Source organism: Vicia villosa, unplaced genomic scaffold (assembly GCF_029867415.1).
Source record: "Vicia villosa cultivar HV-30 ecotype Madison, WI unplaced genomic scaffold, Vvil1.0 ctg.005293F_1_1, whole genome shotgun sequence".
In the NCBI taxonomy this organism is placed as follows: domain Eukaryota; kingdom Viridiplantae; phylum Streptophyta; class Magnoliopsida; order Fabales; family Fabaceae; genus Vicia; species Vicia villosa.
Window position 1 is genome coordinate 82,993 of NW_026706603.1, and position 18,576 is coordinate 101,568.

General features: G+C 33.3%; 1 protein-coding gene across 1 annotated transcript; it reads left to right on the forward strand.

Annotated features, from left to right (window-relative positions):
- Nucleotides 1-17,649: 17,649 nt before the first annotated feature.
- LOC131642570 (uncharacterized) lies at nucleotides 17,650-18,222 on the forward strand. Its single transcript, XM_058912806.1, has 2 exons — nucleotides 17,650-17,891; nucleotides 17,997-18,222. Exons 1-2 carry the CDS (start codon nucleotides 17,650-17,652, stop codon nucleotides 18,220-18,222), a joined length of 468 nt encoding a protein of 155 aa, XP_058768789.1.
- The last annotated feature ends 354 nt before the right edge of the window (nucleotides 18,223-18,576 follow it).

Here is an 18,576-nt window from a genome sequence, read left to right on the forward strand (position 1 = left end):
GCGTATGACACCTCCCATACGCGTATCACCAATACTCATACGCATATCAGTCACCCCATACGCATATCAACATAACTGATTTCCCACTAAGATTTCCCATACGCGTATCAACACACTCGTAAGCGTATGGCCTCATCCCATACGCGTATGACTCCATTCCATACGCAAAACACCAGTATTTCCCAAAAAAAACGGCAAATCGCACCAATCCGTTTTCCACTCATTTTCACATCATAACAGGCTGCGATTTGGGTCTCAACACAACACTTAAACATATTTTAACTCATAGGGTTCATTTAACTTCATTAATCTATTACCCTATATTAGTTTTTTAGCTGGCTTGAATGAGGCCCAAGCTTGAGGCTTTTTGATTAATGATTATTATTATGATTCTGGGAGAAAACTCCACTGAGGATTAATTTACAAGGGATTTTTATGTTCTGTACAAAGCCCGGAATTGAGGCTGACTCTACTTAGGGAAAATCTATTTTGATGGGTTTTATTTGGTGTTCTGTACGAAGCCCAGAATTGAGGCTGACTCTAACTAGGGGAAATATTATTTTCTGCCTTGTATGAAGCCCAAGGTTGTGGCGGACTCTTAAATAAACTGAGTATGGATGACTCTATGGGAAAAGATCCCAGATGTTAGGAATCTTTGACACACGACATGTGGTTTATCTGCCTTGTACAAAGCCCAAGGTTGTGGCTACTGAACAATGAAGGACTCACTAGGGGAGACTCTATTATCTGCCTTGTACAATGCCCAAGGTTGAGGCTGACTGTTTTTGTTGGATTTTGACTCTACTGAAGGATTTATTTATTAAAAGACTGATTTTTTTTGGAAGCTAACCCTTTCCAAGGATTTTGACTCAGCTGGTGAGTTTATCTTTTGAAAAAGAATGATTTTTTGGAAGCTAACCCTTTCCAGGGGTTTTGACTCTTTTGAACAGGTTTTTATTAATTGACTTTGGAAGCTAACCCTCTCCAAGGGTTTTTGACTCTTTTGGGGAAATTATCTCATAAGAGAAATGAATATTTGGTTTTTGAAGAAGTGATTTTGGAGGCTAACCCTTTCCAGGGGTTTTTATTAAGATGAAAGAAATGATTTGGAGGCTAACCCTTTCCAGGGGTTTTTATTAAGATGATTGGCAGAAAGATTATCTAGTGAGACTTCTTGTTTAAGGAAAATTGGATCCTAGACTCTGACTGAGGATAAGCAAACATGGATCCTAGACTCTGCTAAGGAAAATTGATGAAGATAAGGGTGACAGAGACTGTCCATGTCTCTCATTCCAAAAGGTGTACTCAATGTAAAATTGAGACAAACTTAGCTTGTTTAAAGTCTGGTTTAAATTGGAAGAAACTCACCAGGGTATGTTAAAAGGTGACTAAAGACCTGTTCCTATGTTTGTAAGAAACCTGATGGGTCCTTGTATACAAGCTCAAGAGGAAGCTGGAAATGCTTTTAAGAAGCCTGTGGGTCCTTGTACAAAGCCCAAGAGGAGGCTAATCGAGGGTCAACGAGGGTCCTTGTTATAGCACAAGAGAAAGCTATGTAGTTTTGAACTTATTTTGGCTCTAAGCAAATGGGTAAGAGGTTTCACTGGGAATAATTCCTCTTTGGGTGGATGTGTCCTATTTTTGGATTCTAAGGTTTTTACCAAGATGTTTCACCGGGAATAATTCATCTTGGGGGTTTTGAACTACAGATCTCTAATTAGGAAAGAGCCTTCACCGGGAAGACATTCTCAATCATAGGCCATATTCCTATAATATATATATATATATATAGTTTAACTGTCCTAAGGTTTACACTCAGACATAGTTCTAAACTAATATATGCACAGTTTATATTTGACAGTAATTTAAATAAAGACTGTAACTTGAAAGCTTGTAAAGCCTAACCTGGATGGAGTGGAGGCCTTTGAAGAAGTATGTACAAAGCCTTACCAGTAATTGATGGATAACAGTTGAATATATATATGATAAACAGTTAATGGTTTTTGAAAACAGAAGAAGTGAAGATGGACATAGGTCACATAGGTATCTGAAGAGTTTCACCGGGAATAATGCCCTTCAAATACCAGAAGAATGTTTTGAAAACAGAAAGGAGATTTTGAAAATACAGTTTTTGAAAACAAACTATGAAAAGAAAGAAGGTGTTGGGACTTACACTCTATTAGAGGCCCACTTAAAAAATGATTTACTGTTTATGAGAAACAGTTGAAAATGATTGAAATGATATAAGGTTTTGTTGTTTGAAAACCTTAATCATCTGTTTAATCAGAGATTGAAAACAGTTTTGAATATTGACAAAAGTCAACTTAATTAAGGCAAAGATGAAATCTATACCTAATTAAGACCTAAATAATTAGGGTTTTATCATAAAATTATTCACAAAGTAATTAGGTTAAAACAAAATGAAAATATATATTTTAAAGTATTTAAGAAAACATTTAAAACATACTATTTTAAACCTAATTAAAATACATGAAATAAATAATATTTTTATGATATTTTTTATTATTATTCATAAAATAGGTATATTAAATAACAAGTGTGTGAAAAATGAAGTGAAAATGAATTAATTTGATAGGTTAAATAATTGTGTAAAGTTGATAAAAAAATGGAAGAAAAATAGTAGTAAAAAATATGGTTTGGTCTCACCAAGGGTTGAACTCACGCCCTCTTGGTTATAAAACAAAACAATTACCAACTGAGCCACGCGCGTGGACTGATTAGCAGAGGTGCCCATGTGATTATATGTGAAAGCAAAGCATGAAAAATATTTGAAAAAAATAAAATGGACAAAAGGTCTGAGGGGGGGATCGAACCCCAGACCTAAGGTATGGCAAGAGTTTGGGCGCGCGCTGTAACCATTGGGACACTACGATGAATTCGTAGATAACACACCCATCATTCAAAATAAAATAAACTCAAATCTGGGAAATTCAAAAAAAATGGCGCCACCATCTTCATCTTCAACCTCAAGCTTTTGAATTTCTGTAAATCGTATCTCTCTCAATTCTCAACCAAATCCAAAGATGTAAAGATGGATTTTGCTCGTTTTTGGACGAGGATCATGACGGTGTCCTTTAATTTTATTTATTTTCAGTATAACATAAAATTCGCAAGCATGAACACTAAGAACCCTAAAACTGGAATTAAACATGAAATACTATATATGCATGATTTGATGCAATTGATTGAGGGCTAATGATCTATGAAGGTGCAGAAACCAACTGGTAACTTCATTTTAAATTTATCATGCGTGAATTATAGAGTTTGAAGCTTTTGAAACTTACCTGAAAAATGAAGATTTGGCTCTGATCAAAAGGTGTTACAGAACTGTTGTAACGATCCAGATAGCTTCAATGACCCCTTTGGAAGGTGTTGAGATGCCTGGCTTGGACTGAAAGTGCCCAGAACTTCTTGCTCGACCCCAACTGCAACAGCTCCAAGTGAGAGGTGAAGATGATGATTCTTCACGCCCAGAAGTGTTTCAGAGGTTTGGATCACCTCTAAATGACTCCCCTAAGGTGTTTGAATACTTAATTCCAAAGGAAGAGCTCTGGTTTGAAGAATCCAAGTCTTCTTGCCAAAGAACCTTTGAAAACCTTAAGTATGAAGAAAGAAGAGAGAAAGCAAGAATTATGTTGCTTTGGTGTGTTTTCTGAATGAGAAAGAGCCCTCTATTTATAGGCAAATGGCTCAGAGCAATTGAACATAGCAAGCTTGCTTAGTGTAGTGAGTTTGGTTTCTTAGCCAAGAAGAAAATTTGAAAAGATCCTAAATGCAATGATGCATTTTCGGGCTAGCTTCCCCAACCATTGATCTTGTATGATCTAAGGGAACATTTCTGATTCAGAGGAGAGTTCTAATTGGCTTAGAACAAGATTCCTTGATGATTCATCATTTGCCATAAATTCAAAAATGCAATCATTACATAATCACATGCCTTTGTTTTTGGGAATCTTCTCTAATCCTTATGCAATGATGAATTTGGATGCATGGCATGTTCTCAGAGGCATTAGAGGTCGTGTAGCATCACTTAGTGAAGCAAAATGCACAAAATTGCAAAGTTTCAAATTGTACATGACCTATAATTTCACTTCATGAGGCCAACTTTGAACAAGCATAACTCTTAGCTCAAAATGAATTTGGAGAAGGTTGAACACAATTTGGAAAGCCCTAAACATCTATTTCAAATCATTAGTTTATGGTTCCTTCAGAATCCTTTGGCAAATTTGTGACAAATGAGGCCAAAGTTGGAAGAAAACTAGGTTAAAAACACTTAGAAAATTTTCTAAGTGTTTATGACCTAAAACTTCAAAATTTCCAAATCTCTTAAATGATTGATCTTTTGGAAAAAGTTCCATTGTAAGATGTTGTTTTATTTTGCAAGATCTACAACTTTCATGTTGGAAGTTTTTTTGAGTTGTGTAGGTGAAATTTTGAGTTCCCACAATGCCCTCAAAAACCCTAATTCCCGACTTTTTGCTCCTTGAAGATTCTTCTTGAATTTCTTTGGTCAAATGACTTTAATATCCATATATTGATGATATTGATCCTTGAAAGTCATGGTTTGACCAAAAATCTTAAAAGTCAAAGGTGATCCCATACAGTTGACTTTTTCCATATAAGGTGAGATTTTGGACTTTTGTGTGGAATTAAGATCTTCTCCTCAAATGAGTGATGTAAATGGGTAATATTGAGGTAGCAGAGGTTCTTGAATCATGTCTTGAATTTTGGATCCATGCCCTGATTAAAAGTCAACTATCCAGATGAATTATGTTAAAAACCCTAATTGTCGACCAGATGAAATTGGTGACTGTGGATCTTGAATTGAGGTGTGATGTCCAGTGGATCTTATTGTATGGATCATTTGAAGATGATTGAAGTCTTTAATAGATGTCCTGGAGCTTTTTAGGGTTTCCCAAAGGTGATCCCTGATTTCAGTCCTTGATAGGCTCAAAAACCCTAGTCTGGTGACCTGAGTAAATATGTACTTAGAGGACTGGGTGTCTAATCAATCATAGGTGAAAAAATGAAGCTCTTGAGTCCTATGATTATGTTAGAGACTAATCCTTCTACTGATTGATCCTTTGCCTGAGTTTTCTTGTCTTTGAACATCCTTGATTAAATGCCAAATGAGGAAGTGACTGCTCTGGGTACTTGCTTTGACCTGATGAAAATCCTGAAGATATGTCATCGCAGGGGGGTCAAAAATTAGGGTATGACACAACCCACACAATGCACCCAATAACTGAATATTTTAATTACACAACCATGGTATGACCACACCTGATCAACACTGCAGTAATGCATTCCATCTACCAAACGTACCGACCTTAAATATAATTTCCCATTTGAGCGATAAAATAATACTTACACTTTTCACCACTGCTTCCTTCAAGGAACTTAATAATCATATTCTTATACCATTGAATTTCTGACTCCTCTCAAGTCACACCAGCAATTATCCAATACGTTACATTCCGCTTCTGTTGCACTATTCAGATTACTCATTACAACCATCATTACCAATTAGATCTTCGCGTTTTTACCCGATTCTGGCTCTCTTTACTCATTCGTTCAAGAATCCTTCTTTATCATGCATGTACTAATTTACCATGTAGCAATAGTTACACACACTCAAAAACAAATCCCTGATTTACGTCCTCTATTAAATATTCTAACCATCAGAAAGAGTACCCACAAGTAATTATAATCACGCTAAGTAGCCTCAATATACCATTGCTTACAAAATAGCTCAAACTGAGTCCCGCTCTTCTCTAAGAATTAAATCAACTTCGTCCTTCATATAGTATAATTCCTCATTATATCTGGAAATCTACAATAACACCTTACAACAGCACAAAATTATTATAGAATCATATAGTATCCACTCATCGTCTTAACTTCGTTGAATACTCGTTAACTACGTACAACCACAATAACATACTCATCATCTCGGCAATTATTCAAAAGTTTACTAACTCTCCGGAACTACATCCTTTCATCCACTAGATTATAAATCCAACATATAGATCAATACATATTCTCTATGTAGGCTCCTGACATAGTAATTCCTCACTGCCCACGAGTAATACTCATAACACTACTCCACATCACACTTTCGCTGTGTGACTCTGATTATTCGTCTTAAGTCATCGTCCAATATGTTGCACTCTTTCATATTCACTTCTTCATAAGTTCACACAACATGGTGAATGATTATTCTCACGATTTAATATCCATCACAACTTTTACCATTAAGGTAACAAAACAAGTTCATCCCATTTATATGATTCCATCTACTACCAACAAGAGATTTAGGGTGATCAAGTCCTAAATATGTCAATAGATAGTCGACATTCATATTTAAGCATAAACTGTCGTTACTACATAATAGTGTCCTTTATGAGTTTGCACTCAAACTCATTAACATCGTCATAGCCTAATAATTCACCTCGAGTCTTTACAACTCGTACACTTCCCTCTCATTGGATCTTGTCGGTGAGACACCAACGTCCAAACATTTTACATAATCCACTTCATAGTCACTTAGCATCACACACTTGTTAAGTACTTCCAAACTTCATAATCACTAATATACTCGTACATTACTATCCATCTCGTTCCAAATCAAAATCCTCATCTTTGCAAAAGACTGCGACAACATTCATAACTCGTGGTTTCACTCTAAATCCCATGACATCTTTCGCGTCCAAGTATCATTCCACTCGGAATCTCAACAAAGTCTTCCTCACATCAATAGGTGTTAGAAATGCACTACAATTCTTCCTCACATCAATACGACTTCAATCGTTCTAAAGTTTATTTCACCTTTACTACTAACTAGTACTTAGACCCGTGCGGGGCATGGGTTAAATATTTTCTAAGTAAACAAAATATTTAAAAAATATTTATAATTTAAATTCATTATTTATTATAAATTTATTGAACTAATATAAAATTTATAGTGAACAAATGTATAAAAATCAAATAATGATTATATTATATCATAAATATTAATATATTATATTTTAAACAGAAATTCAAGTTTTGAGACATAAAAAGACCATAATAAATTAGTAGGACATAATTTACATGTGTTAAATTAAGTATTGTATACCAATCGTTAGTTGATTCAGTGGTGATTGGCGCTGAACTTGGTAGGAAGAACCACGGTTCGTTCCCCCGCAACTACGATCGGGAGGGGGCTGGAACCACTTAATGCCAGAACTGACCCCCGAACTGGACTAAATCGGTGGTGATAAACCAAAAAGTTTGATTATTATTTTATTTTATTTTAAAAGAAAAATAAAAGACCAAATTCAAAGCTATTATGATTTATTTATTAATTATTAATTAAAATTTATTAACAAAATTAAGTTAAATGAATAACAAATAAATAAAATAAAAACTATCCGACAAAAGGGGAAGGAGCGCCCATTCCTTCAAAGGTTTTTTAAATTTTTGTAACTAATTTTTTTAAATAAATTATATTTAATAAAAACAACAAATAATCTAAAAAAGATTTAATTTTTATTTTATTTCAAAATAATGAAAAATAAAGAACCGTCTAGAATAAAAAAGAATTATTTTGACTGATTATTATTTAATTAATAAATATCCACAACTAAATAAAAATCAAATTAAAATAAAACCAAAAAAAATAGAATTAAATATAAAAAAAAAGAAAAAAGATCTACATGACTTCAATTTTTCATTAAGATCTTATTTAATTAGCTTTAAAAACAAAGACCAAATCAAAAGCCACATTTGTGTTTTTATTAAATTATAACCATTTCTTTTTTTTTTGTCTATAAGTATTAAATTATCAAGCAGTACGATTATTAATATTATTACATTAATTGATAGTTGCTTAATCACCCTACTCAATTGGTGTATGTTGTAATCATATTAATCAACTTAGATAATTGGTATAAGGAATAATGATATTACTTGCATGTTTCTATAATATATTTTTTTTTGAAATGAAGAGAGATTGTGTGTTACATTTTGAAAAAAATAAAATATAAAAAATAAACAAAATACTGGTAGACATGAAAAATATGCGTATTCATAATTATCTCATGTTTTTTCATAAATTAATGAAATAAATCATACATAATTGGCTGAATCAATTTTCATAGAAACAAAATGATATTGTCATCTTCAAATTTAATTTCACCATTTATAAATGTATGTATTGTTTTTTTCTTCTTCATATTAAAATACAATAGAAAATATTAATTTGTCTTTAGTTTATAACTTAAACTCATTTGCACTTTTTAGGTCTTTTACAAATAATATATTTATTTTATAGTAAAACTACACAATTTTAAAAATATACTCTATTTTATTTGATTTCCATATGCCTAAAATAAAAATAAAATATATCGTAAATATTAAATAATTTATTTTATTTTTTTACAAATAAGACAATTAATTTAATAGAGATAAAATATACACTCAATATTAAGTATATAAAATAAACAATTTAAATTTAAAAGCTTGTTAAATATATTAAGTGTTATTTTATCAATTCATTTATTCTCTTTCATATCAATATTAATAAAATAATTTATTTTCTCCCCATAAATATTATTTAAAAATATAGTTTTCTAATGGCACAAAAACGTTTCTTTACATTTAGATATAGAATAATGTAGTGTAGATTATCATATTAATATATAGTATTTCATATTAATTTCTAATAATAAAATAAATCACATATAATTTATAAAAAAAAATAGGTCAATGATATAAATATATATGAGTATGTATGAATAAAAAATCAGGAACTTGTAAACATTACGATATAGTTATTATAATTGTAAAATATATAAATATTTTATATCTGACAAGAAAATAGAAAATCAGGAATTACTTCACATTTTTCATTTTTCTTTTCTTCTTCTTCTTATTTTTTGTGATTTATTATTGTTATTTAAATGTATATATATGTATTACTTATTTTCCTCCTCCGTTTCCAATAGTATTATTATTATTATTATATAATGGAGTAATAATTGATACAAATGATATAACATCATTTGGGAATTTCCATTTTCAATGAATGCATCATGATACAATTGAGCAATAATCGATATTATGTCCGAATGATAACTCATTTATAAAATATTTAATTCCATTTCTCTATAACTATTATCATGATAATAAAACTTTAAAATAAAGTTTAAGTTCCAATATTTTTATTGGCATTTAATATAATATACAAAAGAGATTTATTGCAAATAAATGAAATTCCAACAACTAAAAATTATAAACATTTCAAATAAAAATGTTTCTCAACTCTTACAAAAGAGTGACCATCCTTTCTCTATGTCTCTTTTTTCCAGATTAATATTCACTAATCAACCAGAAACCAACAATCGACAAATTCAAATAATCACTTTAACATGATAATAACAATAACTTCATCATAACCAACTAACTTCATCAATTACAATAACAATTATTCACCATCAACAATACTAACAACATCATTCATATACCAACAACTCATCAATAATTATAATACAACAAAAATACAAAGCAAAGAGACAAAGATAGATCAGAAAGTAGAGAAAATGGAGACATAAAATGACTTAGAGAAGAGCCTGAAACCGTCACTGACGCCATTTAACTTATCTCTCAGCCAAATCCAACTGCAAAAAAAAAAAAAGAACAAGACAAAAATGAAACAAATATGAGATGAAATTAACAGAAACAAAACTGACGAATTGAAAAAGAAAAAAAAATTTAAAGATTAAAAACCATGGTCTGAGCTTCCATTTGGTTTTTTTATTAATATCGTAGAGAAGAAATGTGGCAGACAGGATTGTTAGGGTAGGGAAGGAATGGTGGTGGAGTGAAGATGGAAGAGTTGATATAAAAAGTTCAAGAGAGAGACAACTTCTCACTCATTAAACCTCCAACCTTCCATGTGACTTTTCAATCCCCTATACATTGAACAGAATTATAATTCAAATTTTATTGAAATTGTAAATTGGGCTTTTTAATATTTTCCAATGCCTTTTCAAAAAAATTGTTGTTACACGTGACAATTACTCATTATTTTCAATGCACATTCAATTTTAAAAATTTAGTAAAATTTTGATAATAATCTATTAATAATTATTAATTAAATAATATTGTTAATTATGAAAACCTTTCCTTTAATAGACAAAACAAAAAATAGCATGTAGTCTAATATTCTGACACTTGGCAAACTTGCCAAAATACTCATTTTGCTTTATTATATTGTATGATTCACTCGCCACTAAAATCCATCGGAACTCAAATCATCTTTATTACCGAACATCTCATCAAATTATTCATCAACAACATGTTCTACTCAACTTCGTTTTGAACAATCGCGACGTTAACCATTCCTATTCAACAAGCTTCACGCTTCCTTAACCGACTTTGGAATCTCTCCTCATAGGATCACCTCTAATGTATTTATAACACTCCCACTAGGTAGAACATAATTTCACCTCTTCATAGGCTCAAACAACACATTAATCTGACACTCGGGACTCAAGATATGAATTTTCCAATCGTTACCCGAAAATACAACATCGCCGCCATGCAGCGACACTCTAAAGGACATCTCCAAAACTCATCAAATGGTACATTTAATTCCTAAAATTACTTCTCGACAAACCTTTTAATTTTTCCTTCAATCCGTTCAACTCTGACACTGACGCTTCGTGCGGCACCAACGGACAAGTCTAGTTCTAAGGACGAATGTAACCATAACTGCACCTCTTTCCAACATCATCCTATCACAATTAAATATGTTTCAGCTGCTGCAACCATTTTTGTAATAAATTTCATCTCACTAGCTTTCCTATGCTTCAAACGAAACTCAAATCGGATGTCCAGAACTCCAGTTATGAATTTTCGAAGTTTCATAATGATTCAGCTATTTTCCAGCGTTTTTCTTACGGAAATTCCGCTCCAAAACTCATCATTTTCAAATCAATCACATTCCAAACAGCCTCTTATCATATCTATTCGCTCCCAAACTTCTTATAACTTGAGCGTCACATTCCATCGCCGAAGTCCGATTTCTGAAACATCACGACAACAATCTTCTTTGCAAACTTGAAACTGAACCTCTTCCGAGAAGCAAAGCTTCTCCCCCTCTTCGCTCAAACCAAGTCCTGCAACAAAACAAACAAGTACCGACAGTGATTCACTCACATATCGCATACCAAGGGATAATACATCGACAGTATTCAACTGTCGCACAACTCAACTGACTCGACAATTGGCCGGACGGACCGACCAGACTCTGATACAATTATTATAACACCCTTCTAAACCCCGCGGCATTTAAATAAAAATTCAGAGTAAACATGAAAACAAGGGTGCCACAATTCAAATAAATCAATTATCATCTGTCGCTGTCATCCATTCAATAAGGAACATTTCATTATAACTCATAATTCATAATATATCATGTTGACACAGCGGAATAAATCATCGAAATTAACGTAACATCATCGATGCCATAATCCTTAAAATTAATTAAAATAGAATAGATTTATTCAATTAAACTCGAAACATTTCGTCCCCCAGTGTTACAATATCAGAGAATGACACCTGACGCTAAACTAAACGATGACTTATGAGCTAATCCTCACCAAGCCGAAAAGCCGTTATCCTCAATCTGAAAAATGTAATGTAAGGGTGAGTCTCATTCTCAATTTACAAATATTATTGCATCATAAAAAATAATACAATCATAGCTATATTATTCACCAATCTCATTATATTCACACATTCATACATCATCAAACCATAACGTAAAATACACTCAGTCATGTTATAAAATTCATGCAATATGAATGCAACTGACTCTATGCATGTGGTACCAAACATCATCAATGGGAATGTCCCACCGATCGATCCAACATCATCAAGATACGGCCCTGCCAGCACAAATTCCATACAATGGGAATTATGCCCTTCACTGAATCCCCTCATCAGTAGGATTCAACCCTAAACAATGGTTATGAATGAATGCAACATACACAACATACTTATCTCATCATCATCATCATTATCATCATCATCATCATCATTAAGTATGTTCATATGTATCAGCATCATTCATCACAAATCAATCATCATCACCATCATTACAGAAGATACATGTGTTTACACTAATCATCATCATAATCAATAATAAGAATATACATGTATTCACATCATTCAACACATCTCATATTGTCAAATCATCATACGAATCATGTTTAAAACATAGCATGTATTGTCACATCTCATCACATATATGTACAATACATCATTCATCAAGCAATAAAATCATGATTCAAATTAATTGAAGTTACACCTCATTTAATCATTCAAACACATAGGTTATCTCATAAGGTTCATCATGCTCGAAACGACACTAAAAACGGAGTTACGGATCAAAAGTTACGCATCATTGAACATTCAACAAAAATAAAAAAAAAACATAAAATTTAACACACAGCGGCCATACGCGTATGACACCTCCCATACGTGTATCACCAATACTCATACGCATATCAGTCACCCCATACGCATATCAACAGAACTGATTTCCCATACGCGTATCAACACACTCATACGGGCATGGCCTCATCCCATACGCGTATGACTCCATTCCATACGCAAAACACCAGTATTTCCCAAAAAAACCTGCAAATCGCACCAGTCCGTTTTCCACTCGTTTTCACATCATAACAGGCTGCGATTTGGGTCTCAACACAACACTTAAACATATTTTAACTCATAGGATTCATTTAACTTCATTAATCTATTACCCTATATTAGTTTTATACATCCAAGACACAATTTCCCATCAATCAATTAGAACTCATATGTTCAGATTTGGTTTTCTAGGAAGAACAATCACAACACAACAATTGATACAATACCCATAACATAAACATCAATTAACATACAATTCTATATAGAATTCACAGAGGTATTCATCAATTATTCAACTTCTATAAAATTATCCCAAAACAAGAGAGAGGTTACCTTAAAGGTGTGTGGGTGCAACAATCACGTGATTATGTTTAGATATTTAATCTTTTAGTTTAATGATCTATGTCCAGATAATTGTTTTGTCACTCCCTATTTTACTAACCACACAATTAATAAACAGAAAATATAAGCAATTATAATATGCGGGAAATAAAGAGCGGAAAAGTAAATCCGAATTACTATTACATTTAAAACGAATGGACGGCCTATACACCTTCTAGAATTTAAATGGAAGAAAGTAAATAATTAAATAAATGGCATAATTAAATAAAGGAATAAATTAAACAAGCATTCGACAATCACAAGAGTTTTGAGATGAGAAAAGAAATTTGCGCGTTGGGAAAAAAATTGAAGGTTAGAAGCATTTGTAGTGATAAATCCTAAATATTAAAAGTTAATAGAATAAACCTAAAAATAAACATTAAGGATTAATTTTAAATAAACCTAAAATAATTAGTCTAAAATTAATGATTAAAATTTTGCCCAAAATTAATTATTAGCCTAAAAAACCCTAATGGTTAAAAAACCTACTGACTACATTCGCCTAAGAGAGAAACCTACAGTTAATGGGCAACACCTACCAAAAGGTTTTTATGGGAGAGCTAATTACTAAGCCTAATTGCACTAAATCAAAACTACAAACAAGAGGTTAATTGATGGAATAAAACCTAAATTCTAACTTACCTAACAAAATTTATATTAAACTAAAATATAAATTAATTTAATTAAGTTTATTAATAATTAAATATTGATCCTAATTTTTTAGATAATTAGACTAATTAACCTAAATCTAGGGTTATCTAAATTATTTAAGTATTATTTAATTAGATTAAAAAAGGTTAAAACAACAAAAAAAGGCAATTTAAATGATAAAAAAAACAAACTAACCAAAAAAAGAGAAAAGAAAAAGAACCTGAATGGGACGTTGATCCCGTGTGTTGCACCTCTGGAGGTACACCATGGGCATGCATACTCTGGGTCCTTGGATCAGATAACATGGGAATCCTGCGGTGGAGATGCACTGGCGCTCTATGCACACGTGAGGACACGCGCCTGGGATGTGAAGGCAGAGTTTTGTTAAAAATGAAATGTCCAGGACAGGATTCGAACCGAGGTTTGGAATTTTGCAGTCTTTCCCTTCTTGCCATTCACGCTGCATGTTCATTCAAAAAATATCCCCATTCGTAATTAATATATATGAGAAAAATAACAAAACTAAAAAATTCAAAGACAAGTCAACGTGGGCCCCCTGGGTATGCATTGCAGCCAATAAGAGATGGAGTGCGGGACGAATTCGTTTTTACCAACCAATCACGTGTTTGCACGCGCAGTACATTGTCTTTGATTTTTTAAATGAGCTAATCATAGCTTGCCACGCCAGGTTCGCCGGACTCAAGAAAGGTCAGAGACGCCAGAGCTAATTTCGGTCGTCTTCTCCGATTGGGTGAACATCCAAACCTGTAAAACAACACACATAAATGGAAAACAAGGCACCCCCCCTAATTCGAGGGTGGCGAATCGATTGGTGTCGTTGTTTTGGCCCGAAACAATATGTAAATTGAAATACGAAGCTACGGAAATATCACGACCTAGCAATGGTAATTAAGGATTTGGGCGTTCATGGTCCCATGTAATTATCCAGATCTGCTCTAAATGACTAAAGGAACATATTAGTCCATTCAACTCACGTTAAAACATAACAATACATGTAATACGAAAATCAAAAGTGTGGAGGGAGTTGTACATTATGATATATGCATTCCATGTATGTTCAACCTTTAGAAATTACCTAGACTCACCTTGGGATGCCTCAGAAGTGGAATAGAACGCTTGTTTGCTTCTGACTCGTCCTGAAATCTAGAATGCAAGTTTGCCCTAAAATTTTGATTTTTTTGGAGAATTTGCTAGGGCTTTTTGAGGCAAGAATTTCGTTAACCCTTATGTTGAATGCATGATAGTATATATAAGGGTTGGAATTAGGTTAAGAAGTATGGAGAAAATCCAATCAAATATTGCACTTTGATGATAAAGAAATTAGATTGAATTTTTGCACATAAACCTTCCTTTTTAGTCTCATTCTATTCCAAGATTTTTTCACGTACTATGGCCATTGGATATTGACTTTAGGCTCATCAAATATTTTGTGATTGAATCATAGAATGTTATTTCATTTAAATATGATTTTTTTTTATTTTGGAATTTAAATGAATAAACCAAATATAAATGAAATAAAATAATGAAATAGATAATATATGACCATGGGCCTCCTTCAAGCTTAAAATCACGTGGGGAAACCAAAAGTTCAAGCCCAATACTCAAAAGTATGCATCTTGCCAATTAGGGTTTCACAACTTTCTTAAAAATCAACCGACTTGTACCAAGCATATCTCTCTCATTTTTTATTGTATGGAGGTGTTTAAGGACTTTTTGGAAAGCCCAAGATGTCCTCAACAAGCCTCTTTGGAACCTTTTTTGCATTTGGGGATTTTATCTTAATGATATTGGCTTTGACAAAAAGCTGCTTTTGGTTGAATTCCAAAAAGGACCTGTAATGTTTGGTCTCATATCTCCCAAATGAAGCATTTTTGTTCTTGGCATTAGAGAGACAAAGTTGTAGAGAATTCAATTTCCTTGAAAATAGGATTTGCTTGGGAAATTTCTGATGAACCATGTGAAAGTTATGGCTGGTCAAAGTTCAGTTGACTTTTAGTGGGTTGAGTTGGATATGGAAAAGTGCTGTCAAAAAGTGATTTTTTAGGTTGCAGGTACGTGGTAACCGGTTACTTGAGGGTGGTAACCGACTACCTGATAATACGTAGGCGAAGGAGGCCTATTCGTTGTGAAGTAACCGGTTACTTGAGGTGTGGTAACCGGTTACCTCTGTTGCATTTTGCGTTTTTGGGCTGTCTGGGAGTTAGTAACCAGTTACTCAGTTTGAGGTAACCGGTTACCGCAGTTAAGAATAGAATTTTTGGTTACTCCGTCAGGCAGTAACCGGTTACTCTATTTGAGGTAACCGGTTACCGCTATTGTGTTTTTCAAAAATACTTGTTTTATTCGTAACTTTCGAACCATGTATCCGTTTTTTGTGCCGTTTCGAGCATTGTGAAGATAATTAAATAATTTATGTGATAAAATGGTGAAATAGTCAGAGGCTCGTTTTTATTTATAATTCCTATTTAATTATCTTGGTGAAATTATACATTGTGTGCATGCATTCATAATCATCTTTTGGTGGCTGAATCCCGGTGATATTTTGGATCGTGGATGGCATAATTCTCATTGCGAGGCATTAGTTCTGGCAGGGCCATATCTCGGTGATGTTTAGATCGGTCATGTGGGTTAATCCCATGAATAATTGGTACCACATGCATAGTGTCAGTGCATTGCATTTATATTGTTATAACATGATTGGAAGAATTCCAGTGTTATTCCACGGTGATGTGATTGATTTCATTTTGTATTGTTGGTGAATATTTATGAAAATTTGAATACATTGCAGTTGGGTGAATTATATGCTTATGATGTTTTGTCGTTATGAACTGACAATATAGTTTAATTGTGAAATGTCTCACCTTTACTGTTGACATTTTTCAGATTGAATAGTAGCGTCTTTGGCTTAGTGAGGATAACTTATAGGCTAGTCCGTCTAGTTGTAGCATCGGTGTCATGGTCCGATTTATAACTCTGGGGAACACTAGTTTAGAGTTGTTTGTTATACTCTTATTTCTGTTGGTTTGGATTATGTTTTTAATTGGTTTATGCATCAGTGAGGATTATCTATTCCGTTTTAATTTAATTCCGGTGTGTTGAACATGAGTTATTGAAATTGATATTTCGTTCCTTGCGAAACATGACAATCTATATGACGTATCGTTTAATTTGAATTGTGACATCCTTGAATTCATGTTTACTTTGAATATTTTATTAACTGCCGCGGGGGTTTAGAAGAGTGTTACACTGTGCGTGTCCCTAAGGGTGTGGGTTAAATCCACCCCTTTTACACTTTTGCAAATTATTTTCTCTTTTAACCATTCAGCATTGGATTTAACATATTATCTTCTGAATGGGCCCAAAGATCAATATACGCTCCTGGCCCAAAGATTAATATTATGATTTAAAAACTCAAAAATATATATTATTTTATCATTTAAAATTAAATAAAATACAAAGTCTTTTTATATGTTTTAAAAAATACAAAAAATAATTTCTCTTTTAATATTTTCACTAAATAAATTGTTAATATTTTATGTGAATATTTTTAGGATTAGATTTATGTCTTCTTGACTATACCTTATGCCCTTAGACCATTTCTCTTTTAGAATTTGGTATTTTAATCATTGTGAAGCATGACAATCTATATGATGTATCGTTTAGTTTGAATTGTGACATCCTTGAATTCTTGTTTACTCTAAATATTTTATTAATTTTCGCGGGGGTTTAGAAGGGTGTTACAATTGTGGTATCAGAGCCTGGTTGGTCATTGTGACCAGAGTCTTAGTATTAGTTAATCCCTTGTATATGACTAGTGTGAGTTATCACTGTCAATACTTTGTTCTAATGGAGATTGTTTTGTGAATTAACAGAACAATGGCTGGAAGAGGTGGAAGAAACGACGACGCAAGTGCTAAGGTTTTAGGTATGATTGTTGGTGTGTTGGGAGGAAATCCCAACGGAGCAAGAATTGGTGCTAACAGACAACTGGGAGATTCTCAGAGGAACAATCCTCCATTGTTCAAAGGCACTCATGATCCTAAAGGTTCTCAAAAGTGGCTGAAGGAAATCGAGAGGATCTTTCAGGTGATCGATTGCGCTGTGAATCTGAAGGTGAGGTATGGTACTCACATGTTATCTGAGGAAGCTGATGACTGCTGGGTTGCTACTCGAACTGGACTGGATGCTGACGATGTAGCAATTACTTGGGTTGTATTCAAAAGAGAATTTCTGAGGAGATACTTTCCTGAAGATGTTCGGGGAAGAAAGGAGATTGAGTTTTTGGAGCTGAAGCAAGGTAATATGACAGTACCGGAGTATGCTTCTAAATTTGTGGAATTGGCTATGTACTACACCCACTACAACAGTGATGAGGCTAGTGAGTTCTCGAAGTGCATCAAATTTGAGAATGACCTTCGTGATGAGATCAAGCAAGGTATTAGATATTAGAGGATTCGTAGGTTTGCTGATTTGGTGGATTGTAGTAGGATCATTGAGGAGGATAACATTAAGCTGAAGTCATCTCACTTTCGCGAGTTGGTTGACAAGAGAGGTAAGAAACCTATGGACCGAGGTAAGCCATATGGTAAAGGAAATCCAAAAGCTGGTGAATGGAAAAGGCCTAGTGGGAGACTCTAGTGCTCCTGTTAGGTGCTATAAGTGTGGTGAATCTGGACATCGCATGAATGAGTGCAAGAGTGGAGAGAAGAAGTGCTTCAAGTTTGGTAAGGCGGGTCATATCGCTTCCGATTGTAGAATGAAGATCGTTACTTGCCTCAACTGCGATAAAGAAAGTCATATCAG

What these genes read in the sequence shown, in the direction of transcription:
- LOC131642570 (XM_058912806.1), top strand. Translation starts at nt 17,650, where the DNA reads ATGGCTGGAAGAGGTGGAAGAAACGACGACGCAAGTGCTAAGGTTTTA. An exon ending in GCTGTGAATCTGAAGGTGAG is followed by an intron (nt 17,892 to 17,996) that starts GTATGGTACTCA and finishes TGTATTCAAAAG; the next exon opens with AGAATTTCTGAGGAGATACT.